The sequence below is a fragment of the Peromyscus leucopus genome, chromosome 1 (genome assembly GCF_004664715.2).
Source record: "Peromyscus leucopus breed LL Stock chromosome 1, UCI_PerLeu_2.1, whole genome shotgun sequence".
NCBI classification, from domain to species: domain Eukaryota; kingdom Metazoa; phylum Chordata; class Mammalia; order Rodentia; family Cricetidae; genus Peromyscus; species Peromyscus leucopus.
The window spans coordinates 46,824,864-46,852,592 of record NC_051063.1 but is presented as its reverse complement, the minus strand read 5'-3'; the positions used below and the strand labels follow the sequence as shown (position 1 = coordinate 46,852,592).

General features: G+C 38.9%; 1 protein-coding gene across 1 annotated transcript; it reads left to right on the top strand.

The window, feature by feature from the left end:
* Positions 1–78: 78 nt before the first annotated feature.
* Positions 79–27,729, top strand: LOC114706863 (cytochrome P450 2C70). Its single transcript, XM_028889381.2, has 9 exons — positions 79–315; positions 2,549–2,711; positions 5,389–5,538; positions 15,268–15,428; positions 19,415–19,588; positions 20,492–20,633; positions 22,821–23,008; positions 26,059–26,200; positions 27,314–27,729. The coding sequence occupies exons 1-9, from the start codon at positions 115–117 to the stop codon at positions 27,493–27,495; spliced, it is 1,503 nt and encodes a 500-aa protein (XP_028745214.1). The 5' UTR covers positions 79–114; the 3' UTR covers positions 27,496–27,729.

The following is a 27,729-nucleotide window of genomic DNA, read 5'->3' as shown; positions in this document are numbered from 1 at the left end:
AGGAAATGGGCAGTTTTGTTTATACAGATCAAAGTGTACTAAATATAGAAATCCCTCCCACAGTCCATACACTGTGTACTTTTTTGGAGCTGAATTCATAGACCTTTGGCGTGTATGCTTTCCAGTGCATTTGTTCATAGCGAGTCAATGGCTCTCTTTGTCATCCTGGGGATTTGCCTGTCTGGTTTGATTTTTCTTTTCCTATGGAATCAGCACTATGGCAAAGGGAAGCTCCCACCTGGACCCCCTCCTCTTCCAATTGTTGGAAATATTTTGCAAGTGGATATTAAAAATATCAGCAAATCTCTGAGCGTGGTAAGTGTGATTAGCTTCTTTTCAGTGGTTTTCAATGAGTGAATTATGCGTCCTCAGTACAAAGAAAATGTGGTCCTAGACTCCATGTAGATGTTACCAGGGACCAAGAAGAAAACTCCGACACTTGGGGTACCAACTGACTAGTTTTGACCACTTATCTTAACAGAAGTGTAGGTATAGAAGTTAATAGTACAGCAAGAAAAGGTATTTAAATACCACTGTGGCCACTCTGACAGAGAGAGATCCAGAAGATTTCTTTGTGTTGACAGTCTTGAGGCTTTTGACAGGTGAAAAAGCAAAGGCAAGGCTTGAGGGGTTTGCACAGCACAGTCTTATTTATCAGTGTCGAGGAAATTTCCAGTTCTTGAGGGTGGAGGACAATGTTCATTTGGTACCAAGGAAACTAATTTCCTTTTGTATTCAGGAAGTTGTTAAACTGGTCAGAGACCACCTCCTGGGATTCTGGATGGGGTATGGTGGTTCCCATGGTATTACTGCCCTTTCCTGGGGTATCTCCTTCACAGAGTGAGCTAGCTGCCTGTAGAGCTCTGCTGTTCCTGGTGGTTTAGAGTAATGGTGGATGGCGTCTAGGGCACAGTAGAGTCTCTGTAACAGAACCTGTGAGCTTGAAAAGACTTTAATCATGTCAGTGGCTTTAACACTGAAGCAGGAGGATTAAACACTTTGTATAAACACTGAAGTGCTTATCTAGCCTACAGGTAAAGTCCAACAGGAACTGAACCACCACAGTTTAAGGTTAAGGAGACAGGTATGAACTGAAGGCAGAGATTTATCAGATTTATTTCAGTTTTAGTTACTAGGCACCTGAAGGACCAAGTGAAGAGTAAATGTGTGTACGATGTGTATGCATGTATATGTGTGTGCATATGCGTGTTTGAGTGTGGGCACACATGTACCACAGTGATCATGGGACAGACAGTCAGAGGACAATCTTGCCACTATATTTGAGACAGTGCCTTTGTCAGTCACTGCTGTGACTGTGAGCTTCTGAGGATTCTCCTGTCTGTCTCCTTTCTTGTGGGAGTGATAGGATTGCATGTGTGTGACTGTGCCCGACTTTATGTGAACATAGCAAGTGTTATACATGGAACTACCTCCCCAGCCAAAGAATGAAAACAAAATTTTTAATGGAAACCCAAGCCAGCTCCTAAGTCTGTGCTCTGCTGAGAGCTAGAAGGAAATGGGACCCAGGAGATGATTTGTGACACTATGAGGGAGCAGAACAGTGTTCATGTCCTGTCTTGGGTCCTATTTTAGTAAAACAATTATTCTCTGATGAATTGCATGACAGATGGAACTGTGTTCAGTTACAAAAACTTATTGTATAAGTTCTAAAATCTACATTTTCCTATAGTATACATTGATTTGAAATGAAGGACATAACTAAGGATTCAGGAATTTGGGAGTTCTTACCACATTTTCTGGATAATGAATCAAAGACTGCTCTACCACTGATCCACATGGCAGCTATTCCCTGACATCTGAAGGAATGACTAGAAATCTATCTTTTCCCTGAGACAGCCAGTCACCAGAGTACTTGCTGCCCCCACAGCTTCTTCATCCTGGGCAGGGAGATCTGAGTTAACTCATAACTTGGGGCAAGTTTTAAAATCTCCTTGAGATTTAATTTCTATTTCTTTAATATGTAATGTTTCCACACAGATTAGTTGACTGTGTTTACATTCAGCAGTGATGAATAGTTAATTGGCTTCAGACACTATGCTCTGTGCATGCAACTGATTTGAAGGGTGATTGGCATGTATAAGCCTCATAGAAGGTACATTTTGGAGAACAGGTATGTCTATCCTGCTGTGTCCCCAGTACTGTTAAAATTCAGAGACCTCAGCATAAAGGACGACATGGAGAATGGATGACAGGAGATGATTATAAGTGTACAAGAGGGGTGACTTTACTCAGGAAGAGAAACACATTGTTTATTGTAAGAGCAGGCTAGAAGAGAAATCTAAGGCAAATGTAGATTTGACAGGAAAATGTAAAAGTAAAATTTGAGCAAATATGTATCACAGTCTTCATTTGCATAGAGGAAGAGTAGTAATAGCAATGTTGTCAAGAGCATAATGATAATGGCTATTTAACTGTCATTTCTTATTAAATTACTCAGTCTAAAATCAATGCATGTGTGAATATTAAAATGTCTCTTCAGTATGAATGAAAATATTCCCCTTACCAATCATTCCTGCTCTATTTCCAGCTAGCAAAAGAATATGGCCCTGTGTTCACTGTGTATCTGGGCATGAAGCCCACGGTGGTGCTGCATGGATACCAAGCATTGAAGGAAGCTCTGATTGACCAGGGAGATGAATTTTCTGGCAAAATGCAATCATCATTACTCAGTAAAGTCAGCCAAGGGTTAGGTATGGCTCTCTGTTGGGGCACATCCATGTCTATACAAGTGGGAATGAAGTTATATAGGCAAGGAAACTGAGAAAATAGAAGTATTTATAAGTTTATGAATTATTTTATGAAAATTAAAAACAATTGAAATATATCATATGAAAAGCATTTCCTTATGCCATATTTGTATAACCTTTGTTCCTATTTGTCATCTGTCCACTGCACTCTCTCACTCCGGTCTGTGTTACTGATTCCCTTCTTCTCCCCAATAGATCCATCTCTGCTTTCACATATTTCCTCTCTTTTTATTCCCTACTCATAGATCTCTTCTTCCTTTCTCATGGTCTTTCTTCTTTCAACACACACACACACACACACACACACACACACACACACACCCTCTGGGTTCTCTATAACAGAAAATTGCTGTATTTGTTTTTAAGAGTCTGGGTTCCTTACCTTAAAACAAAAAAAATTTATAGTTTCATCCATTTCCTTGTGTCTTAGTAATTGGTTTCTATTACTGCACCATGACCCAAAGCAAGTTCGGGAGGAAAGGGTTTATTTGGCTTACCCTTCCATTTTGCTATTTATTATTGAAGGAAGTCAGGATAGGAACTCAAACGGAGCAGGATCTTAGAGGAAGGCAAGAGCTGATGCAGAAGCCATAGGGAGGTGCTGCTTACTGACTTGTTTCTCATGACTTGCTCAGCCCACCTTCTTATAGAACCCAGAACTACCAGCCCAGGATTGGTACCACCCACCCTGGGCTGGGTCCTCCCCCACTGATGACTAATTGAGAAAATGCCTTACAGATGGACCTCATGGAGGCATTTCCTCAACTGAGGCTCCTTTTTCTCTGATGACTCTAGTTTGTGTCAAGTTGACACACAAAACCACCCAGTACACCCTGTAAATGTGATTCCATTTTCTATATGTTTGGGTAAATTTTGATTAACATGCATCAGTTGATTTTAGTGGCATTTGGTGTGACATTTCAGTAAACAGATACAATGCTTGCTGAAGAATTTGGCTCTTTTTTCTCAACTTTTCCTGCCCTCTTCTGACTTCGAGTGTTCATTAATGAAATGTGTTGTTTATAAGAAATCATTAACCCATTTTCAAACTGATTAACTTTACACACAATGTCCCCATGAAGCATTAAGTTTGAACTTGGGACTACAGCATTCTCATTTTCTATTATAGCCAGAAACATAATGATAAAGATACTGAGACAAAGAAAGTGACAAAACAGTCACCAAATATTCTGTCTCATGGCCTGAGGATGGATCTAGATGACTTTATAAGTGTGTATAGTGTGGGGATCAGTACAGATTCAAATATTTCCAGACTTGTATCCAGTCTTTTATCTTTAAAATTGTAAGGAATATTTGTATATAGTGGGATGGAAAAAAGCACAGTCATACTATCTCTACAGGAGCTACTCAGTGTTTGTATACTCCACTGATATTGCCAACTCTTTTTTATTTTAAATTGTTTTGAAGATCATAATAATATAATTACATCATTACTCCCTATAAACCTTCCCATATACCCCTCCATCCTGTTTTTCAAATTCATGGCCTCTTTTTTTGGTAATTGTTATTGTATGAGGATATATAAAACCTGCTAAGTTTGTATATTGTTACTTATATTTTCAGGGCTAACCATTTGGTATTGAATAACCAAATACCAGTCAGAGTTGTGGAGCCCAGTCCCAACGGAAACATCTACAAAACATTCCACACCTAAGGCTTAGGAAACATTGTGGATAGGAGGTGGAAAGAGATACAGGATCAGGGAGTTTGCTGTGAGACCGTGTCTCCTAATAGTGCTAGAAGCTCTATATCCATAAGTCTCACCAACCTGACTGACTTCCCAAACATGAGGTGAAAAAGGATGGCACTAATAGACATGCCAAAGTGGATGGGGAAAAGTCTGAAAGGCCTCAACACCACACACAGAACTACAAGCAACTGAGGGATGTTGAGAGTGGAAGAAATAAGTTTCCCCAGAATACTATTTCCACCAATTGGAATTGATTTTAAAACTTCAGAAAAAGTTCAGAAGTTCCTTAGGTCACAATGAGATTACATCCCTGTTATCTGTCTAAGCTAAGACCAGTCTAAGTTGAAAATGTACTTACCGTAGTTAACCTAACAGACACCATGGCCTCACATGGCACATTGCAGAGTATGGGTTATTGTCTTCCATGGTTGCATGGCTGATTAGGAGGTCTGGCTTGCTGCCCAAGATTAGGAGGGCATTTTATAGTACATGTCAATAACCTAAGAAAAGAGGAACATTCAATATCCACATTATGGTTTGATCATGTAGCTATTTTCTACTAATTCATAGCAGAGAAGCCAGAAGTTGAAACACTGATCACTGGAAACCAACTGTGTATTAGTTTTTGATTTCGAGTCTTCTGATGGAGCACTGAGTGCTGGCGAAAGTGACAAGGGGTCTTTTGCTTCTCTGTGTTGTTATCTAAAGATTCCTTGACAAGTTGATTTTTTATGGGTTTATCTTTTACTTTGATCATGTTTTGAGTTTAGAGAATTTATGTTGAACTTTCTAGATGTACAGATCACATAATACCTGCAAGAGTTTAAGCAAGCACAAGAGAGTCACTAGTATTACCGGTGATGAATACTCTCAACTAGAATTTATGATGATTTTTTTTTGTCCCAACAGGCATCATTTTTAGCAATGGAGAAATATGGAAGCAAACAAGGCGTTTCTCCCTCATGGTCTTACGGTCTATGGGGATGGGAAAGAAAACCATCGAAGACCGAATTCAGGAGGAAGTCCTTTATCTATTGGAAGCACTGAGAAAAACCAATGGTGTATATCTGTTTCTATAATTAATAGACAAGCAAGATGAACTGTTATTATAAATAGTTTTTTTATTATAAAAGTCATGGAGACAGAAGTATAATTGAAGGTTACTCTGATCACAGAGAAACAGTAAGAAATGATGTAGTTATGATGCCAACCTTCCCAGGACCCAGGCTGAGCAGCTTTTGCACAATTAACTTCAGTATTACCCATGGTTTTTGTTTTCATGTGATTATGGAAGGAGAGAAAGCTAGAGGAAACAGGAAATGCTTTTTAAATTAGACATGAAAGTAGCACAGAAATTTCACCTTACATCGGTAGGTTCTATCTGGCAACAGGACCGCACTTACCTGGACAAGAAGGGTGAAAAAGTGACTAGCTATGCTCACTGCAAGGAAAATAAATAAGGAAGTTGTTCAGTAACTTTTTGAGAAACATTACAGGTGGCCAAATTGTCTAATGTGTCAGGTACAATCATTCACATGGGAAAGTATGAAATGATAGAGCTGTCTCAGGACGAATCTCAGTGCATGACTATGTGCAAATGTAGGTATAGGGCATAGGGGAGGAGAACAAGTGGGCAGGAGAGCAGGTAGGGGATGAGGTCGGGGTCACAAGATAAACACAGCTTTAGATCTTCAGTATCTAAATGTTTTTAAGAGCACCATTAATGCTCGGAGGTGGCAGTGCACGCCTTTAATCCCAGCACTGTGGAGGCAAAGGCAGGCAGATCTCTATGAGTTTAAGGTTAGTGTGGTCTACAAAATGAGTTCTAGCACAGCCAGGGCTACACAGAGAAACCCTGTCTCAAAAAAAAAACATTAACATAATGTTACTTTATTTTTTGTGGTGAATTGTGTTTTAAAACAATATTCTACAATTTTAAAATGCATATTTAGCAGTTTTTGGTAGTGCATAAAATGCAATTATTACAAACAGCATTTTTTAACCTGGTTTATCTGGGGATAAATTTGTGGAAATGAAGTGAGTATGTCAATGAAGGTTATTTGGATGATATGTAGTACCATGTTATGCACCAGACATGTGCAGAAGCGGACAAGAGCATACTGCATGTATCATGTATATTATTATTTTGAGTTCATTTTCAAATGTAATGTGTTGAGTATCCTCATGTGTTTACCACTTGATGGATTCCAGAATGTTAGCGTAATATGGTATTGTGCTGATTTAGATGCAGCGTAGTTCATTCAATCACTCTACTTCTGACTGATGGATTTATCTCAGCCTTTGATGTTAGTAATGTAAAAATTTTCAGTGCCTGAAAGTCATTGCAGATCTTTGAGGTCTCTCTCAACTTCTTAGGATTATATATATATATATTGCTGACTGAGGTGCCTATTTAATATATCAAAGCAGACCTGGCTGCCAGGTTCTCCCAGCATCCTTTAGTCCCTACCTGTTGTATGGGATGGCTGGCATATTCTGCCCCCTACCCTAAATTTTTCTAGCCCAGGGGCTGGACTGCCCTAACTCTAGTGATCCTCCCTATATAATTCAGCCATGTTGATCACCTGGTCCCTTTTTTGTCTATCCTTTACTCTCCTGTCTCTCCCCTTTCCTGTCCTCCCTCTCCTCACACGGTCTATCTCAGGCTCATGTCCAGTCTGGACTTCTGCTTCTTGCTATGCACTTCCTCTTATCTACAATAAACCTTCTACTCCACTATAGCTAGGAACAGTCTTTTCTTCTTCTTCTTCTTCTTCTTCTTCTTCTTCTTCTTCTTCTTCTTCTTCTTCTTCTTCTTCTTCTTCTTCTTCTTCTTCTCCTCTTTCTTTTTTCTTTCTTTCTTTCTTTCTTTCTTTCTTTCTTTCTTTCTTTCTTTCTTTCTTTCTTTCTTTCTTTCTTTCTTTCTTTCTTTCTTTCTTTTTTCATTTGTCTGGTGTTGAAATCTTAGAACTGTCATTCCCTTTCAAGGAACTCAGCCTCTCTGAACCAAGCTGCTGATCTGACTCTCCTAAGGTATGTACAGATCCTGTTTCTGCTGGCTCCTGCTATCAATCAAATCTGACCCCCAGTTCTAGAGTCCACCTTCTCAGTTGCCTCTCCCCTCCTAGAGCTCTAACCATTTCTCTCCTTGTCTATGCCACACACATCTCTCCAGCTCCTAGAGCCTTCTACACCTTCCAAGGCACCTGCCTGGGAACTCATCTTGCATCTCTTGTCTCTGGCCTGCTACATCTTTCTGGACATCTCTGCTAAGGACACTTACTGTCGCCCTTTTGCCGTGCTCTTTCATTTCTCTGTATCATATAAGTAAGTGTCGTGCTGAACTGCCTGCTTTGTCTACTATCACTACAAAAGCCACACCAGTGTGCTAGGAAGCTGCTCTCATCCTACTTGGGCCTCTCCTCTGTGATTCGGGACATTTTCCTCTCTGACAAATTTTCCATTCTGCTTGGGGATGCCCCAATGGAAATTCCTGTCACAAGGACAGACACCTTATTCACCTCAGCTATTTTATCTCACCTTCCCCTAGGCATTTGCAGTCCCACTGTGCTACCTCTGGGCTCCCACCTGAAGTCCCACAGCTTCTGCTTTCAGCTCTCTCCTGAAGTTTCCTCTCCCGCTGCCTCCCCGTCTCTTCCTTAAGCCCTCCCAGGCCTCTCCTCCCTTGGGAAGATCTACTCCTACAGCTTCTCTAAGCCTCAGCTCTTCTACGCTAGAAGAAATTCCCTCCAGTGAAATTTCATTTTTTTAAATCTTCTCTCTTTCCTTCTGGGACTACACACAGCTTGGCCTCAGTACAGATTAATGGCCAAAGATTAGCATGTTCAATTTTCAATTTCTCTTGTATGGTAATAATTGCTGCTACTGCACAAACAAATGACCCCAAATCTCTTACATCTAGACTTGTCTTGCTCTACACTCCCAAAGTCTCTTACCTCTCAGGTTCTTCTACTTTCCACTCTTAAAAATCTTTTATCTCTACAATTTCTCTGCATTCTACTTTAAAAAAAAATCCCTTAAAACTATGTCGTAAACTCTATCTCAGTTTTTTTTTTTTTGATACAAGGTTTGTTTGTGTAGCCTAAGGTGCCCCGAATTTCACTCTATAAATCAAGTTTACTTTGGACTCACAGAAATCCTTCTGCTTCTGCCTCCCCAGTGCTGGGATTAGAGGTGTGCACCACAACTGCCTGGCCTGTCTCAGGATTTGTACATTCATTGGGTATGGTTAAAAAAAATCTATAAGATCTGTAACCAAATTTGGCTTAACACTTATAACAAAGGTCTACTATTAAAAATCTGTACATTGGTAATATTTGCTACAACTTACTATTTATGTGAGTCAACTCTTGTTTAAAATACTGTATATGTAGTTTGGATTCAACTATTGTTTAAAAATAGATCTTAAAAATAGGTATTTTAACTAACAGCCATATGGCGGGCAGCTATCTTTACTAAGGTTGAAGGGTACATGCCATGTGACTTTACTACCATTTTGATTTAGATGACCACATTGTGTAAACCAAGTAAAGCAACACTCATAAAGCTTCTCAGGCCCACTGAGCTCTTAGTTTAACATTGTATCTCTTTGTAGACTAAGGAAGCAACAGCAAGTCTCCAAAATATTTATATTAGGATGGATTTTTGTATAATAAAAAATTCCTTAAGTTAAAAAGGTATACTCAGGTTAACAGAACCTACCTTAGAGGTATATGTCTAACTTCTTATGTCTTTGCTATATACTCAACACCAAGCTTCTAGTTACATTTGATAATAAGATTTATAAATTTCTATGACCTACTCAGGTTCACAGTAATATTTGTATAGCCTCTTTGTCTTTGCTCACTTTGTTAAGCTTTAGCTTTTTGGATAAACTAAGTCATACAAAAAAACCTGTAATATTCTATAATGGTACACTATAAAAAAAGATCAGGAAAGTTCCCAGTCTCTTTATGGACTGCATTTATAGATTAAAGTTTACTGTATTTATGGTTTAGTTCTATTTTGATGCTAAAGGATCTTCAATTACATCTTCAACTCAAATTTTTAAGGCTCAAACTTAACAGGGACAAAGTTGTAAAATCTTAATCTTATATAATCTACTAGATTATTATAAACTGTTTAAGATAATTAAGGTATACAAGTTAATTGTTTTTAAGGTTGAGCCTAAAGCAAGTAACTAATCAGGTATACTTAGTAGATACGCAGTCCTTGAGCTCTTTGGAGATCTGCTGAATATGGCATTTAAAATGTTTAGTGAAAAAGCTTCCCACGATAGAAAGGCATGCCGGCTCCTACTGGGAACTCTTGGGTGTCCAGGGGAGATAGATGGGGCATGAGGACTCCACTTGAATTGTGGTGACACTGGTCACTGGGCAAAGCTGCCTCATACCTTGCCTGCTGCCAGGGCTCTGCTGAAGCTGTGGACACTTTTGGGTTGATTGTTCTACTCTGCCTGGTCAAGGTTGGGTCATTTCTCAAGATTCCTTCTCGGAAAGAAAATCTCTCAGACCTGGGTTTGGCTGCCAAAGGATGCTGCTGCTCTGTATGGCAGCTACAACCTCTGCCCCCAACAAGGCCATCAGGACCCCGGGGTGGCCATCTGGGTAGTGGGTAGGTCTCTGCCATTTTAATTGATACATATGCATATGATACCTCATGCTATGTTTTTATCTTTCTCAGATCTCTAATGATATTGACTGACTAACTGTAGTCGTAATAGCAGCAAGCTGTAACAGCTTCTCCTGCAAGGATACACATGCTTTCTCTTCACACATAAAAATCAGGCCTTAGGGCTCACTCTCTTGGAGCTACTGAGTCTCCAGCTGAGAAAGATACACAGTTTAACCTTGCTACTAGACTCTGAAAAGAGATAAACTCAACAGGTCTCTAACTGTTTACTATTTGTTTCTTTAGAGAAACTTGCTTTACATTAAGTACTCTCAGTAATCAACCACCCGTGTCTCATGGTAAATGATTAGATACAGAAAATTTAAAGTTCATGTGAGTTCTGAGGATCTTGAAAGTGTTCTAAGGTATACAGATAATGCAAGTTGTAAAGATCTAAGAAAGTAATTTAAGGTATGTAAAGGTTTGAGGATATGAAAGCTTAAATATACAAGATATATTTCAAATTTTCTCTATGCTATTATAGTAAAAGTCCTAAAGTTCAAAATTTCAGTACCAGTCAACGGAGTTCTAAGCTAGTAAGGAACTGAGTTCTATTTTCAGTCAGAACCTCAATATTTTAAACTTCCTTTGGTTGTCGTCTAAGTGTAGACTTGAAAATACTTCTCATGGTGCTAAAACATCTCTGTCCAATCTATATATTTAGCATTTTGGAAAGAATGTGAATTCTTTTAGCTCAGAATTATTTTTGGGCCACCAAGCTTTTACTATGACTCAAAGGCATGAGTCTACTGCCTTTTCTACAATGTGAGAGCCAAAGTTACATTTTAAGTTTTTTTTTTAAAGATTTATTTATTTATTATGTATACAGCATGTATGACTGCAGGCCAGAAGAGGGCACCAGATCTCATTATAGATGGGTGTGAGCCACCACGTGGTTGCTGGGAATTGAACTCAGGACCTCTGGAAGAGCAGCCAGTGCTCTTAACCTCTGAGCCATCTCTCCAGCCCACATTTTAAGTTTTAATTACTCCACCTAAGAGATTTATGTAATAAAAATGCCTTTGATCTGCAAGTCCCTTATATAAGGAAAAATAGTTCCTGAAATGCTAGAGGCTATTGTTTATGGGAGACAATAAGGCTCATGATTTCATTCCCCTAAACAAATTTGTTTGATCCATCTGCACTGGATGTGCTTGATCACACATGGGTGGGAAGTATATGGGCAGGGAATATGTGAGAATGTACCCTTACCCCTGATTGGATGTGGGCAGGAGGTATGAAGGCAGTAAGCAGATCAGGATGTATACTTGCCTCTGATTGGACCTTGTGGGAAATGTGGTGATTTATAGGTTTTGTCTTCTTAAGCCCCTGCAAAACTTGATTTGGGGCTTGGATATGGACCTGGCCAGAGCCCATCCACCTGGCCAGTATTTAATTAAAGCTTGCTTCAAATTTGGCTTTAAACTGTGGTAATGATCTTATTCTCAATGAGTGGGATTAACAGTAGATTTTAGTACAGATTACAAACAATGGTAATGCTAACATATCTAAAACTTTTTATCCCTTTTTGTAAACTTAAAAAAATTTTGAATGCTTCAGGGAGTCAACTTGGACACACCTCTCACAGGACAAATGGACTCTGGATAAGTACTCCTAAGTTTCCCCACTTGTCTGTCCATGAGGGTGGGGCCTCTCTCCCTTTCCCTGGTCTTGGGATTTCCTTCCTGCAACTACCAGGAGTGTGGCCTGAAAGTTTCAAATACACACCCTGGCTAAAAAATTTCCCCTAAACTCCTTAACTTTACCCTCTGTCCCCTCGCCTATCTGTCCCAACAGGTTTCAGATCAACTGTAGACTGCTCCAGCAATTTGCCAGCCCCAGGTATTCTCTCCGAATCTGATTCTAGAGCATTCCGATAGTCCTGCTTCAGGAGCTGCCAAAGCAGTCCGAATTTCTCTAGCCTCAGATGGTGCCGTAGAGCCTGGACACCAAGTGAAGCAGCCCGCTCTCCCCCCTTTTCCTTCCCAGCCTTGGCCAGTATTCCAGCTTCCTTGAGTCCCCAACAAAGAAACCCCAATGTCAGTAGAAAGTAGTCATAGAAAAGATTACATCATCCCTTATCATTTATTATCAACAAAAAGGCTGGGATGTTAAGTCTCAAATCTGAGACAATGGCTGAGGGGCCTATTTGACATATCAAAGCAGACCTGGCCACTAGGTTCTCTCAGTACCCATCAGTCCCTACCTGGTATAGGGTAAAGCTGGCATACTCTGGCCCCTACCACAAACTTTTCAAGCCCAGGAGCTGGGCTGCCCTTCCTCCACCTGTCCTTCCCCATGTAATCCAGCCCATTTGGTTACCTTGTCCCTTTTTGGTCCCCTTTACTCTCCTGGCTCTCCCCTCCCCTCTCCTCTTACATGGCCTGGCTCAGGGTCATGTTCCCTCTGGACTCTCCCAGATGTCCTGGTCACTGGCTATGCTCCCCCTTTATCTACAATAATTCTTCTTCCACCATAAAAAAGTAAAATTTTGAAATTTGAGTAAGTAAAAAAATGTATTGGGGTTATACATATATGATATGTGACTTTGCATATCTAATCTAATAAAATTAGTCTGGCAGTGGTGGCACATTTTAATCCCAGCACTTGGGAGGCAGAGGCAGGCAGATCTCTGTGAGTTTGAGGCCAGCCTGGCCTACAGAGTGAGTTCCAGGAAAGGCGCAAAACTACACAGAGAAACCCTGTCTCGAAAAAACAAAAATAAGAAATGTAATATACTATATATAGTACAGTATAAATGTAATATAATGAAATACAGTGCAAGCCTTGTCTGAAAATGGTGTGAAAGAGCAGAGAGATTATGACTTTCCATCATCTCCTGACCCAAGTTCATTCATACTTGGCTTCATCCCACCTCTCCATTGGAGCTCATACTCTTAGCAATGCTATTTCTTCACTGCATAACTCAAAACACTGCAAGTCTCTTTACAGGTTGCATAGACCTGTTGTCTTTGTAACTTTTATCTTTATATTCAGTTGCTTGCTTCCTTCTGAGGTTGTAGTATGGTCAACACACTTGACAGCACATAAATGGTTTATTAGTCACATAATCATACTTTCTGGAGACCAGACTGATGCCCTAGTTGGTCTGTAAATGGTGAAAAGATCAGGGAAGGGTTGGTGCTTTGAATTTCCATACTGATTAAGAGGTGAGTTTAGGATGAGGAGTCCCTGTGTCAGACAAGGCTAGCATGGGTTGAACTTCTTGCCTGTTTTAAAGGAAGGCACACTGGGCCTTTTAGTCCATGTGTCCACATGTGGGTGCAAGAGTATGAGTAAGGGATAAACCTAAGATCTGGTAATGTATGCATTACATTTTTTAGTATATTTTCTAAACTACTATGTATACTTTCAAATATATGACTATACTTTTACTTTCTGTCAACCTTACACAAGAAAAGCCCATTTGAATTATCTTAAGTGTATTTTCTTAAATATAGGTGCATGTTTCCTCTGTCTATTGATTTCCCCTCCCACTGTACCCCAAATTACTGTCTTTTCTTCATGTTGGATTATGTGGGCTTTGTAATCTGGAAATACATGAGTGTACTTGCTGGGAACAGATGCGAGTTGTATTTCTACTGTGTATTCTTTTTTGAGAACTTGATACACGAGTCCTAGTCTATTTAACTTCCACAGCCATCTCCAATTCATGATCTCTTCTTTTATAATTATTGTGTAATATATATTAATATGCATATTAATATATATATATACACATATAGACACACATGTGCATACAACCTACTAAGTCCATTTAGCATTGCTTATAGGTATATGTGTCCAGAGTTCAATACTTGGGATTGGATAACCTCTGTGGGAATTTTTCCTTGGAGGAATGATTCTCCATCTCTCAGCAGCCATAGATTGCTTTGATTGTGTTGATTGGGCCAACACAGGGACTCCTCAGCTTAGACCAACCTCTTAATCAATATGGAAATTCAAATTTATCTAGAGATAGGAATATGTGGAATTTCCCATCCTGGTTGCCATGTCATTTGGTGCCATGCTGTTCTTATTCAGGCAATTGTTGAGAATTCATGGGAGCATTTTCCATATCATGTTTGGGGAAACTCTCTAGCAGCTGATGTCCTTGTCCTCTGACTCTTACTATTCTCTCTTCTTCCTTTTTAGTGATTTTCCCTGAGCCTTAGAAGTAGAGGCTGTATTGCAGATGTATCAGTTAGGGTTGTATATCCCACGGTCACTTATTCTCTGCATTTTGACCATTGAAGATATCTGTAATAGTCTCCATCTGTTGAAAAACAAACTTCTGTGAATTATAAGGATAAACATTCATGACATATTTAGAAATTAAGTTTAAAAAAACTGAGATTTGTATTTAGAAGATAATTATAAATTGATATTTTCACTTCCTCTAGTACCAGAAGGCTCTGACTTGCTATCTCAGCTTTCCCACACATAGAAGGGGCTGTATTTCTTTTTGCAAAGCAGATCTCTGCCTTTGTGCCATGAATTCTGTTTCATGTCAGCCTCCACTTGGTGCACTCCAATCTTTCTTAGGAAATTGAGAAGCCCTCATTCTCATGGAACTGCCTGGAGCACTGTGAATGTAGATGAGCTGCAAATGTAAGAAGTAGCATGGGTTGGCCGAGATTGTGAAGATCTCATTCACAAGTTTAAAATATTTCACACATGTTGGCTGTTTTGAATGTTTGGGATTTAATAAAACATATTATAAATGATTTTAGAAGAAAATAAATTGATTTAAAATTGTTACTAAGATTTGTATGTACATCGTGAGTAACTGTTCACACCTAGATTTAAATTGCACCCATTTTATAAATATTTTTAAATGTTCCAAGTTCCTGTTTTTTCATCTTGAAAATGAGGGATTTAGGAGCCTAGTGAAAAGAAGAGAATATTTGTAGACTACAAATTAGATGGAGCTCATCAGATAATTTATTTGGGAGACAGAGAATAAAGTGTCTCTCAGATTGTTGAGGTCATAGTGATGATTCTTCTCTAGGTATCTCACACTCCCAACTGTTTTAATTTGAAAGTTTAAGATATGTATGGGGATTGTACATTAACTTATGACTTCCTTTGTTCTAGGGTCGCCCTGTGACCCTAGCTTCCTTCTGGCCTGTGTTCCCTGCAATGTGATCTCTGCTGTCATTTTCCAGCGTCGTTTTGACTACAATGATGAGATATTCCAAGAGTTTGTGAAGAATTTTTATAGAAATATTAAAACTTTAGCATCATTTTGGGCTCAGGTGAGATCCAGTTATTCATATGTGAAAATGTTATGTGATCCAAGTCTGTACTGTCACCATCCAAAAGCTAATACTCAGGCTATGAACTTTGGTTGTCTGATAACAGGCTTATTGGAGAGCTGGCATTCTGAGAAGATGTGGGTAGTTTTTAACTTCAAAAAGAGACCATTTGTGTGAATTTGGGAAAATAAGAGGACTTTTACAGGGTGTAGAGTACAATAAGAAGGCTGTGCCCTGATTTGTGCATTCCATCTTCTAACTGTCCCCATGTCTTGGAGAATCTTTTCTTCTCCTCTTTGAGTCCTTCCCACTCTCCTTCCTCCCACCTTTCCTCCCCCTTTCTTTCTTTCCATTATATAGTCCAGGCTAGACTTCAACTCATAATCTTTCTGATTCTGCCTCCTGAGGTGATGAAACGACAGATGTGTGCCTGTTTAATGAACTCAGCAGTTTGAATTTCTTTATGATACACCAGTTTATCTGTAGTGGCAGTAGCAGTTGATACAATAATTCTCATAAGTACAGCAATGATCAGTCCAGTCATCCTATGAGTTCTTACTAGTACTCCTTCAGTGAGCTTCTGTTTCTGCACTAGAAATATCACATGTGAGTCTTGCCATAGCCTCAACAGTTTCATCAGCATCCAGACTGCTGGCCTTGCTCTAAGAATGTACAACCTTTCAGAGGTGACATTTAAATACATAATAGAATTAGCACAGGTATGAGGAGTATAGTGTTCACAAATGATACTATAGTTATTAGGGTGCCATTGAACAGGCCTTTTTAGTAACAAATAAGGTAATGGAACACATGCTACAAAAGGGTGACTCTGATTTAAGCTAAAAGATAAAGTATACTTACCATCATTTATGTTCAACCTTCCTTTCCATGCTTTAAGAGAGCAGGAGGCACTTGCTAATTTCTACAAATTAGTTTGAACTGAATTGCCAAATTGCAAGAGGGGACTTGATATGCCAACACCATGCCATCTTTTTGTGGAGCATGTGAGATTTGCATGTAAATATGCTCTTTGTCTTTTTCAAAAGTCATCTATAAAAGCATTAAAACAAACCTCTACAGGATTTTAGGAGGTAACTTTGGGTAATACCCATGGAGAGTTTTTTTTTTTTTTTTTTTAAAAGAGAATCCTTTTTATGTCTTATCGATCTCCAGTAACATGTTAATGCCAACTGCCAACTATTAATGGTGTGGAACAAACAACTTACCTGCATTTTATTTAGTGGAAAAATATTTTTTTTAGGCTCTTTATCAGTAAGAGATTATTTCTAAGAGCTACCACCTTAGAATATTTAATAAGTTAATAACCTGTTCTGTTTCAGGTGTTACATTTTTATAGAATTTAACTGAGAGTTTCCAGAAAGTAACTTAAAAAACAGAGCCAAGTCCTAGGTAGTGATAAACAGATAAGAGCATACCTAATGATATAGTTCAAAATTATGAATTTTGCTCTTTCATTTTATTTACTATGATAATTAGATATTCACTTAAGCATTAATTAGATGATCAAGAGAAGAGAACATCCTCCATATAATAAAGGACTACTGCCGCTGGAAACTTAAACAGCATTGGCTTAGACTTTATGCCCTGATTCCAGTTGTTTTGGTACTAGAGATTGGGCTTGTCTTAATTTTTTCTCCCATGAAGGGACCATAGTTATTGAGTCGTTCTTGGTATTAGGGAAAAACCAGAAACATTTCCTATGAAGGGACTTTTAATATTGAGTTATTCCCCTATAAGGGAAAAATAATGAACATTTAAACAAAAATCAAGTAAATAAAGAAGACAATCCTAAGTCCTGGGCTGGCTGTGTTGGCTCCAGCTGCAGCGGTGGGGCCCAGACTCATTCTTTGGAATTCAGGTGTCACTGCTCTGCACTGGCGAGCCTTTGGCCGGAAGAGCTGACAGGTAGCGTGCAGCCAGAGAGCTCTGAGTTCCAGCTGATTTTAATTCCTTCCAATCGTTTGGAGTAATTCTATTCTGAGTAGCCCAGTTATTTAAAACCTGCCTTACACAGGGTAAATGTATCCCACGTGCCACCACTATTTTGTTCAACTGCTCTAGCTGTCGTCTGTAGGATTCCAGCTAACAACTATCACTCTTCTGCTATCAGGAAGAGAAGAGCCTTTTTCCTTCCTCTTTTTTTTTTTTGTCTCTTGAGCCTTTCTATTTGCAGGCCTTGATTAAACATTTCCCCTTTCTCTATCGGGAAAATCCTTTTTCTTGATTAAACAGTTCCCCCTTTTCCACCTGGAAGGGTCTTTTCCTTGATTTATTCTTTGTCTCAGGAGCCATTCCATTTGTATTTGTAATATTTGCAAATGTGAAGTTAATGCTTCTCCTTTTAACAACTGTGCATATTACCACCCCTGAGATGGGGGATTCCCCATGTCCCTGCCAAATCCTGGAGTCTCCCTTACCCGAGCAATCGTTAACTCCAGTCCTGGAGTCTTGTTTACCTAAGCACAGGATACCTGCAGTACTGGATTGTCCAGGTTCCTCTTTCTTCCCAGACCCATGACATTGGGTGCCATATATAGGTGTTCTGTATGACTTGAGTAGGTCAAAGAAAGAAAGTCACTCCAGAATGTATTTCAGCTTTTGCTAGCAGCAGGGGGATCAGCTTCTGATGAACTGAATGCCTAGCAGCTTCACAGAAGCCTGTTTATTGTTGCACAAAAGGCACACTAGGCAACAAGTCAATTTCCTCATAACAAAACCTCTTGTCTGGTCTAGGAGTTGTCTGAAGGAATGAACCAGTACCTAAGAAATTATCAGTCATGTGAGACTTCCTGGTTTGCCAGGTATGTCTGGAGACTAAGTTATTGGAAGTCTCTAAAATTTCTTCAGGAAGAGCAATTTAGATCATCACTGACTATTTACAAAAGGCTACTTCAAAGCCTAGGTTGTATCACTCTGGAATTTATGCCAGATACAATGGATGTGTTGAATTTTTCACTATAACTCTCATTTATAATAACATGGTAGTTGAGCATTTAATGGCCCTACTTCATACATTTTCCCAAAATAAAAAAAATAACAGATATTTAAACAGCCAGCCACAGGCTATACTTTAAAATTATATATATGTAATTATATATATACATGAAATTATATACAATTATATATGCATACATAAAATTATATATAATTATATATACATAATTTGAAAATTAGGCATTCGCTTAAGCATTAATTAGATGATAAAGAGAAGAGAACATCCTACTATTAATGAATAACTAATTTGAGACTATTATCACATCATTTCTCCCTTCTGTTTCTCTTCTCCAGCTCCTCCCATGTATCTGGCCCCCTTGCTTTCATTCAAATTCAAGGTCTTTTTTTCTTTAAAAATACACACACACACACACACACACACACACACACACACACACGTATAGCCTCCTGATTCATTGTGTGTTGCTTGTGTGGATACGATTTCAGGCTGACCACTTGGTGTTAGGTAACCAATTAGGAGACATCCCCAGAGAAGACTAATTCTCCCTCTCCCAGCAGCCTTTACTTGTCTAGGGGTGGAAACTCAAGAGATTTCCCCCTTCCGCATTTTCATGTCTACTGGAGTTGCAGTTTTTAGGTGACTGGAGACTTATGTGCAAGATAAACTGGGATAAAGCCTTCTTCTATCCCTGCTCTCACTGATTTGTGGTCTAAGAGTTGGACTAGTCATTCTGCATCTCAGTGTTCTCAGTAGGACTGAGGTGACAGTGGCATTAGCCCACACAATCCTTTGGCGATCTTTTGTCATGAATTGAATGTGATCTGAAGTTGCTCCGCAAGCTGTGCACCTGGCAGCTCTGATCATTTGATCATGCTGCGCCTGCTCCTCCAAATGGCAGGCATATGGAGCCCAGGAGGCATGTGAAACTCACCCTTAGGAAGTGCTGGACAGCTAACCAAGGCCTGGAGGGGGCGCTGTTTGCACTAACGCAACTTTGTTTCTCTTCCAGCTGTGCAGTGCCTACCCTGTGTTATACTATCTCCCAGGAAGCCATAACAAATTCTTTAAACATGCAACTGAACAGAGAGAGTTTATTTTGAAGGAAATAAAAAGGCATCAAGAATCTCTGAACCTCAGTAACCCTCAGGACTTTATAGACTATTTCCTGATTAAAATGGAAAAGGTACAAGGGATCCTGACTTGCTACTTCACATTCGTGGGAGTTCTGGCTCAATTTTCTTTATCTTGGTAAAAGTGAGATGTTCAAAATAATGTTTCTTCTAATGATACATTCATTGCTTGTTGAACCAGTTTCTTAAGGCAAATCATTTAGAACATATTGGGATCATTAAGATTCTCAGTTATTTAGAATTAGAAAGTTTATCTTTACTATGTTCTAGGTTTAGTTCTTTACTTTGAGGCAAATTAAAACATATACATACCAATTTAAGAGTGATGAGAACATGTCATATACGTAAACAAACCTTCAGGAACAGCAGATATAATGACTTAGGGAACACAGGACTTTTCTTTAAAGAGACTCTAGGAAATCTTTGCTGTTGAGCTTGGCTTTGAAGAAACTCCTGTTTAGGTGAACAGGAGCATAAGCTACAGGATGGTAATTGTAGTCTTCAACTGAGCTATCTTTGAGAAAGTGACATTGATTTCAAGTATAGTGGTGGGTGTAAGGACTGAAGAGATTAAAAATAGCAATGGAGTTTGTATATGTGTAGTCCCTGAGACTTTAAATGTAATAAAGTTTCACAGGGCTAGAACTGATGGTATCACTAACCGACTTGATAAACACTGTATTTGAAAAAAAAATTACAGAGGAACTGATTTTCTCCAGTGGGTGAGAAGAGAGGAACAAGAAAAAACTTGGAATTTTGTACCTTCAATTGTGTTTTAACTATGTGAAGGAATCCTAAGGGTCACTGGATTCCTTTATCTTCAGGTTGAATACTTTCTAATGTCTTGCTTACCTATAAAATGCTTTTTTATATTGAATTATTTTATTTCTTGAAAGTCTTTAAAATAAATAAACATACAAATGAGCAAACTAATTTCTATAACCTATAATTGTTAGGAAAAACAGAATAAAAACTCAGAATTTACCATGGAAAACCTGGTCATCACCATATCAGACCTTTTTGGTGCGGGAACAGAGACAACAAGTTCCACAATAAAATATGGGATTTTGCTCCTGCTGAAGCATCCAGAGGTCACAGGTATGATCATAGATGGGCAGATGAATGTCCCGGTAGAAATGGGCAGACAGAATTAGAAACTGTCTCACTCTTTTCTAGAACATACACTGTACCAGCAACACTTGCATCATTAGTATACTTACCTCCTACTGGATGACTTTAATTCAAAAGATCACAGTAAAGAAAAATAAAATAAAATCTTTAAGCCACAGCAGGAAATGGAAGGGAAGTGGCCACTAATCTCCCTGCTATGATTCAGAATCCTTGATTTGGGTTGGGACAAATACATAATAGTTTTCTTCCTCACATTTCTTCTACGTCGTAATAAATATCTATTTATTTCCCAGAAAGTATATATCATTTAAACTTTTCTTAGCATATATTAATTATAGTCAATGATGTGTTTCATTACAACATTTTCAGAAACAGATGATTATTTTGATTATACCCACTGCTCTTTCTCCACCTGTCTTCCAGTAACCCCCTTCCTCTTCCCAACTCGTCCCTTTTTTACTTTCATGTCTGTGTTTTTCTTTTTTTTCAATAAACCAATAGTTTAATTAAGTTTATTTACCTGATCATTGGTACAATGTTATTTGCTGTATTATCAACAATTGACCAGTGACCACATTACTCAAGAGACTCTTTCTTTTCATCCCAGGAAATATTAACTCCCCATAGATCCTCAGGAAGATTTTGGGTCTTGTGAATCCCTCACCTCTCAATGAGGGAAGGTTGATGGGTTCATTCTTGTTCAGATGTTTTGTGGGTGGTTATAGCTGCTGACAGCTCAAGAGTTAAATGTTCATGTGTCATAGGGTTTCTATTGCTGTGAAAAGACACCATGACCACTGCAACTCTTATAAAGGAAAGCATTTAATTGCGTCTGGTTTACAGTTCAGAGGTTTAGTCCATTGTCATCATGGTGGCACACAGTCAGACATGGTTCTTATCCATCCTTTTACTGAACAATTTTATGTTGTCTTTTTCTTTAACAACTAAAACTCTTCCATTCTGTATTTGTACTACATTTTCATCATCCATTCATCAACTGATGGACATCTAGAGTAGCTCCATTTCTTTGCTATCAATAAACAAGAATGTATAAATATGTCTGTGGTAGCATATGGGGTTCCTGGGTATATCTCCAGGAGTAGCCATGTGGTAGATCTCGCTTTAACTTGTTGAGGAACAGCCATAATGATTTCCATAATGGCTGTACTAACCTGCACTCCCATCAGCAGTGGAAAGGGTCCCTTTCCCCACATCCAGAGCAACATTTGTTGTCAGATTCCTTAATGATAGCCATTATAACTGGGGTGAGATGTTATCTCAAGTTGTGTTTTCTCTTATGAGAACTTTTCATTTGTCCGCTTGCTGATTGGCAGATTTTTCTTTTTTGGTGCGTGTTTAATATTTACAGTTTTTTTTGTGATTTCTGAATTTCTGAATATTAGTCTGAAAAATAGCTGGCTAAGAATCTAAGAGTTTATCCCATTCTGGGAATTCTCTGTTTACTGTTTACTCTCCTGTTAAGTTTTTTTTCCTATGTGGAGTCTTTTGATTTAACTTTGTTCCATCTGTTGATTCTTGAGGCTAATGGCCTGCTCTCAGAACTCTGTTCAGAGAGTTCTTTCCCATACCTATTTCCTTAGGTTCATTTCTGATGTTTTCCCTAGAAGCCTCAACATTTCAAGCTTCAATTAAAGTCTTTGATCTACTTTGAACTGAGTTTTGCATAGAGTGAAACATGAATATAATTTCATTCTTCTGCACATAGATCTCCAGTTTAGCCAACACCATTTATTGGATAGTCTGTCTAATTTTTTCACACTGCATATCTTTGTGTGTGTGTGTGTGTGTGTGTGTGTGTGTGTGTGTGAAGCTACTGTGAATGTGTTTATTTTACTAATTTATTTCTCAGTATGCTTGTTATTGGTATATGGACAAGTACTGATTTCATATGTTAACTTTATATCCTGACACTTTGCTGAAAGTGTTTATTGTCTTTAAGCATTTTATAGTAGATCCACTAGAGTATCATACTTAGAATCTTGTCATCTGTGTATTAGGTTTTGTACTCTTGTAGAAATGATGGAATTTGTTTTCCTTAATTCTCTATTTCCTACTACAACTTGAAAATGATCAAGACTCAAATAAAAGATAATTCTTTTCCACTTTATAAAATCCATGATTTCTGCCTTGAAGCTAAAATTCAAGAAGAGATTGCACGTGTGATTGGCAGACATCGGAGCCCCTGCATGCAGGACAGGAACCACATGCCCTACACAGATGCTGTGCTGCATGAGATCCAGAGATACATTGACTTTGTTCCCATTCCCTTGCCTCGTAAAACAACACAGGATGTGGAATTCAGAGGATACCACATTCCCAAGGTGAGATCTCTTTCATCTGTGCTCCTCACCAGGCATCTTTGCTCGTCAACAATTAAGTAATGTGATTACATATGGCCTGACCTTCTACAAAGGTGCCAGAACCATATGCCAGTCATCTCAGCCCCGTCACACCCTGCTCCTTTGTCTGTCATTTGTTGATATGGTTTTCTAACATTGGGTTCTCACAAACTTTTCAGTCCTTTGATATGTCCATACTTTCCTATCTGTTAATGCAATCTGCTGTCCACATCCTTGCTTTCCAGTGGGTTTTACTACTCTTGCCAATTAGCCACAATTCTGCATCCACACCTCCCTCCATACTTTCTGTTTGACTTAGAAGAAGTCCAGTCTAACAATGTCTTGCCTCTTCCTTGGTTTGATGGAACTCATCTATGTAGCTCAGTAAGTTGGCATCATACCAAACAAATTGGTATTGTTTTTATATACATATCAGTACACATAATTTATTTTGAGACTTGGCCTTATTCTGGACTTAAAAATAATATCCCAGCTCCAACCTCCTGAGCACTGGAGTTTACAGGCTCAAGCCATTATTTTCTACTTAGTTTTAACCAACACTTAGTATTTTGTTTATCAATAAATAAACTGATTTTATTCCAGTTAACTCACAAATTAAAATACCACATAGCTAGTTTAAGGAATCCACTCAGACACATGCCCAGTCCTCCCACTTGCTTGGTAAGCACTTTCTCCACCGAGCCATATCCCCGGCCTCTTATGTTTTTAATATTAATGTTAGTTGAGTCCCAAGTTTGTTGGAGATAAAGACATAATTTCTCTCTATCTGAAATTGTTTTTGTGCTAGGGGTATCAGTGAATAATTCATTACACATTTTAACATTTGGCCCAAATATGCTTAATTTGTGAAGTATCCAGATGTGTTGTTTATCTCACCCTGAAAATTTAGGGCTCTCCTAATCTGGCCTGTATCTGGAACATAGCCCTTTTCTTTTTGGCTTTTTGTGGGCTTTTATGGCAAGCTTGACATTGGTTGTTTAAGCAAGGGGCACAAGGTAGATAGCTAAAGTATAGTCACTTAATCCTTTCCCCTGGAATCTGCCCTCGGGATAATACCAAGATAATGGAAACCTCACTCTGTACCATTTTCATTTTTCAAGAACCTTTCATGTTCCCGAATATCCACAGTTTTTCCAGTTCCACTCTAAGCATGTGTGTGTGTGTGTGTGTGTGTGTGTGTGTGTGTTTAGACTGTAAACTACCATGTGGAGTGTCTCACCTGACTCCTTATTTACATATCTCTAAGTGCACTAATGTCTTTATGTTCAGTCTTCTCATGCTTTCAATTTCATATAGTAAATTTTCAAATCTTCTCTTCTTAATTCTAGAATTTATGTCTTTATAGTTTCTATTTACTAATATTTGATACTTTGTAATACTTAGGTATATTAATGACAGCTCCCTTCACTTAGAAGTGTAGTGTCTCCTGTATTCTTTTACAGTTATCCCTTCAAGTACTCAAATATATTCACAATGGTTATATTTTGAAGTTTTGTGTGATCCCTCTAAATTTAGACAATCATACCGACTGATAGTTTTTCATTTGTTGTGGCTTGCATTTCTCCTTTTCCATGCCTGCTAATGGCTAATGGGAGCTTGGTGGTTTGGTTTTTTTTTTTTTTTTTTTTTTTGGTTTTTCGAGACAGGGTTTCTCTCTGTAGCTTTGGTGACTTTCCTGGATCTCGCTCTGTAGACCAGGCTGGCCTCGAAATCACAGATCTGCCTGGCTCTGCCTCCCGATTAAAGGCATGCACCACCACGGCCTGGCCAACGGGGGTGTGGGGGGGTCCTTAACAGTTGCTTGACATATGTAAGATTGAAGGTTGTTGAAGGAAATGGCAATGAGGTTTCGAACAATGACTCTCATTTCATTCTAAAGTCAATGAAATGAATTCTCTTTTCTTAAATTAAAATAGATTTTTTATATAATATATTTTAATTATGGTTTCCCCTCCTCCAACTCCTCACAGATCTCTCTACCTCTCAATCCACTCAAATCTTATACCCCTCCTTTTTCTCTCTCATTAGATAACAAACTCATTAGATAAAAGCAAAAGCAAAACAAAACAGAAAAAAACACAAACAAACAAGACTAGAACAAAAAAGAGGAAAAGTGCCAAAGAAAAATCACATGAAAGATATACAGCTGCAGAAACTCACAAATTCACATACACAGAAATCACATAAAAATAAAACCAGAAACTGTAGTATATAGACCAAAGACTTGAAAGTTTAAAAAAAATGCACTGAGAAAACATTAAGAAACAAACAAGCAAACAAACAACAAACAAACAAAAAACCCTTCCTCAAATACCACAGTTCTTTCGACACTGGCCATCTACTGCTTGACATCAGTCCTGCCCAAAGTGTGGTTGGCTTCCCCAGTGAGACTGTTGGAGAAAACTAATTTTTCTTAAGTGAGTTGTTGTTAATTTGAGATAGCTTCTGGGTTAGGGATTGGGGCATTTGTCTACTTTTCCTCTCATTGCTGAGAACTCATCTGGCTTAGACCTGTGAAGGTACTGGTCATGCTGCCACAGTCTCTGTGATTCATATAGCATGCCAGTCCTAAAAAGCCTTGTTTCCTTGGTGTCCTCCATCTCCACTGGCTCTTACAATCTTTCTATGCCCTTTTCCACCAAACTGAGAAGAATTTTCAATGGCCTTGTCCTGTGGGATGGCACTGCTGAATGTGTATCAAGACTGATGCACTCCAGGGAGCTTCTTCAATTCTGTAAGCTCCTGGCATCAGACTATGAAGTGGTGATGGTGGCTGTGAGGTCAATGCACAGAGACCCTGAATGAGAATTCTAGGATATAAAACCTGTTAGGCCTGGTATTTATATGTTCTTTGAGATGGAACAGATGACTTTTCTCTGTCTCTCTCTCTCTTTTTTAACCTCAATCTGCTCATCCACAGAACAAAGAGATCAAATGAGAGACATCTAATTTTTTTTTTTTTCAGATTCCATGATCTTCTTCATAAATGGTTTTTGTTCTTTTTCTTTTAGGGCACAAGTGTAATGGCATGTCTGACATCTGTCCTACATGATGAGAAAGAATTTCCCCACCCAGAGAAGTTTGACCCTGGTCACTTTCTGGATGAGAAAGGCAATTTCAAGAAGAGTGACTACTTCATGGCTTTCTCAGCAGGCAAGCAAACTTTGTTTCCACGTGTGTTAGGGCCCAGGTGAGGTGAGAAGAGCCGTGCATGGAGGCTCCCATGGGTGGTATAAATAGCCATCTCCATGAGGCCAGAGGCAGCAACCCCAAGGTGAAGGCTGCTTCTCATTGGATTAGAGGCTTCACTCATTGATTCTGCTTCCTGACCCAGAGCTGATCTTCTCAACAACTCCTTTTAAAAGAAATTCTATTCTTCTGAGGTGTTTCTCTCCACCCAGAAGAGCCAGGTTCCTGTGGCCCCAAGGAACATCTTTCATGCAGCAACACAGTGCTCAGATCCAGGGATACCGTGTGTGAAAGAAACAAAGAGGATAAATGAGTAGGAAAATGCACTTTCTTGTGAAAATGTGCTATTCTCAAGTACTCTGGGGGACCCCAGAGACAGTAGTTTGCAGAGTTGGTATTTCTGAAGGACACCAGGCTGAATGGGCAGAATGCAAGAGAAATTGCTTGCAAGAAGTATCATTTGAGGTCTTCTTTCAATTTGAAAGGGTCCCAGAAAAGAAAAATTGATCCACTCTAAGGGATGATTAAAAGGTTAAAGTGATGACTGAAATGATTAAAAAGGAAGAGACTATTCCCATGGTAACAGAGGAAGGGGCAGAGTATGGGAAATTCCTCAAGATTGATACAGGCAAGAAGTCTCCAATGGACCAGGAACTTCTCTTGCTGAGGCAGAATTTCCTCCACTAGAAATTCATGTTCCAGGAGAGAGAGGGCTATTACATAGAGAAACACTTTCTCTGACAGAAAAGAATAATTAAAATAGTCATGGATTTGAGAGTGGGTGATGTGGGACACAGCAAAACTTGGAGTTGGGAGAGGGAGGGTTAAATGATGTAAATATATTACTAATTTATGAAATATAAAAATGCAAAATATCTACCCCCCAAAATGGTTGAAATGAAAAGAAAAATTTGTCCTGAAGAATGGAAGGACAGGAAAGAAATCAAGACAATGCAAAAATACAGACAGATGGCAGATAATTAGTCTGGGTTAATTAGTCATTCATGAATGTCTATTCTAAGTGTGTTAACTCAGAATCATAATGAAATGACTTATCAGTTGCTCTGTCCTTTTTAGGAAAAAGATCTTGCCTTGGAGAAGGTCTGGCCCGCATGGAGCTGTTTTTAATCCTGACCGGCATTTTACAGCATTTTACTTTAAAACCTCTGGTCAATCCAGAGGACATTGATACCACCCCAGTTCTAACTGGCCTGTTGTCTTTGCCTCCATCCTATGAGCTCTGTTTCATTCCAGTCTGAATCTGGGTAGTCTTTTTCATGGATGTCTGAGACCCTGCTTTTACTTGTGAGCAAACAGGTGTTTTGTGTCCTATGTACCTGCATCCTGCAGTTTTTCTTCGTGGTAGAGCTGCTACCTCTGAACTTTCCCAAATTTTTCTCAATTCTTTATGAACCAGTTTCAATTTCCACATATGAAAAAACCTTCACTGATTCAGCACCAATAAAGATTTTGTTGTAGTGTGTGTCAGATCA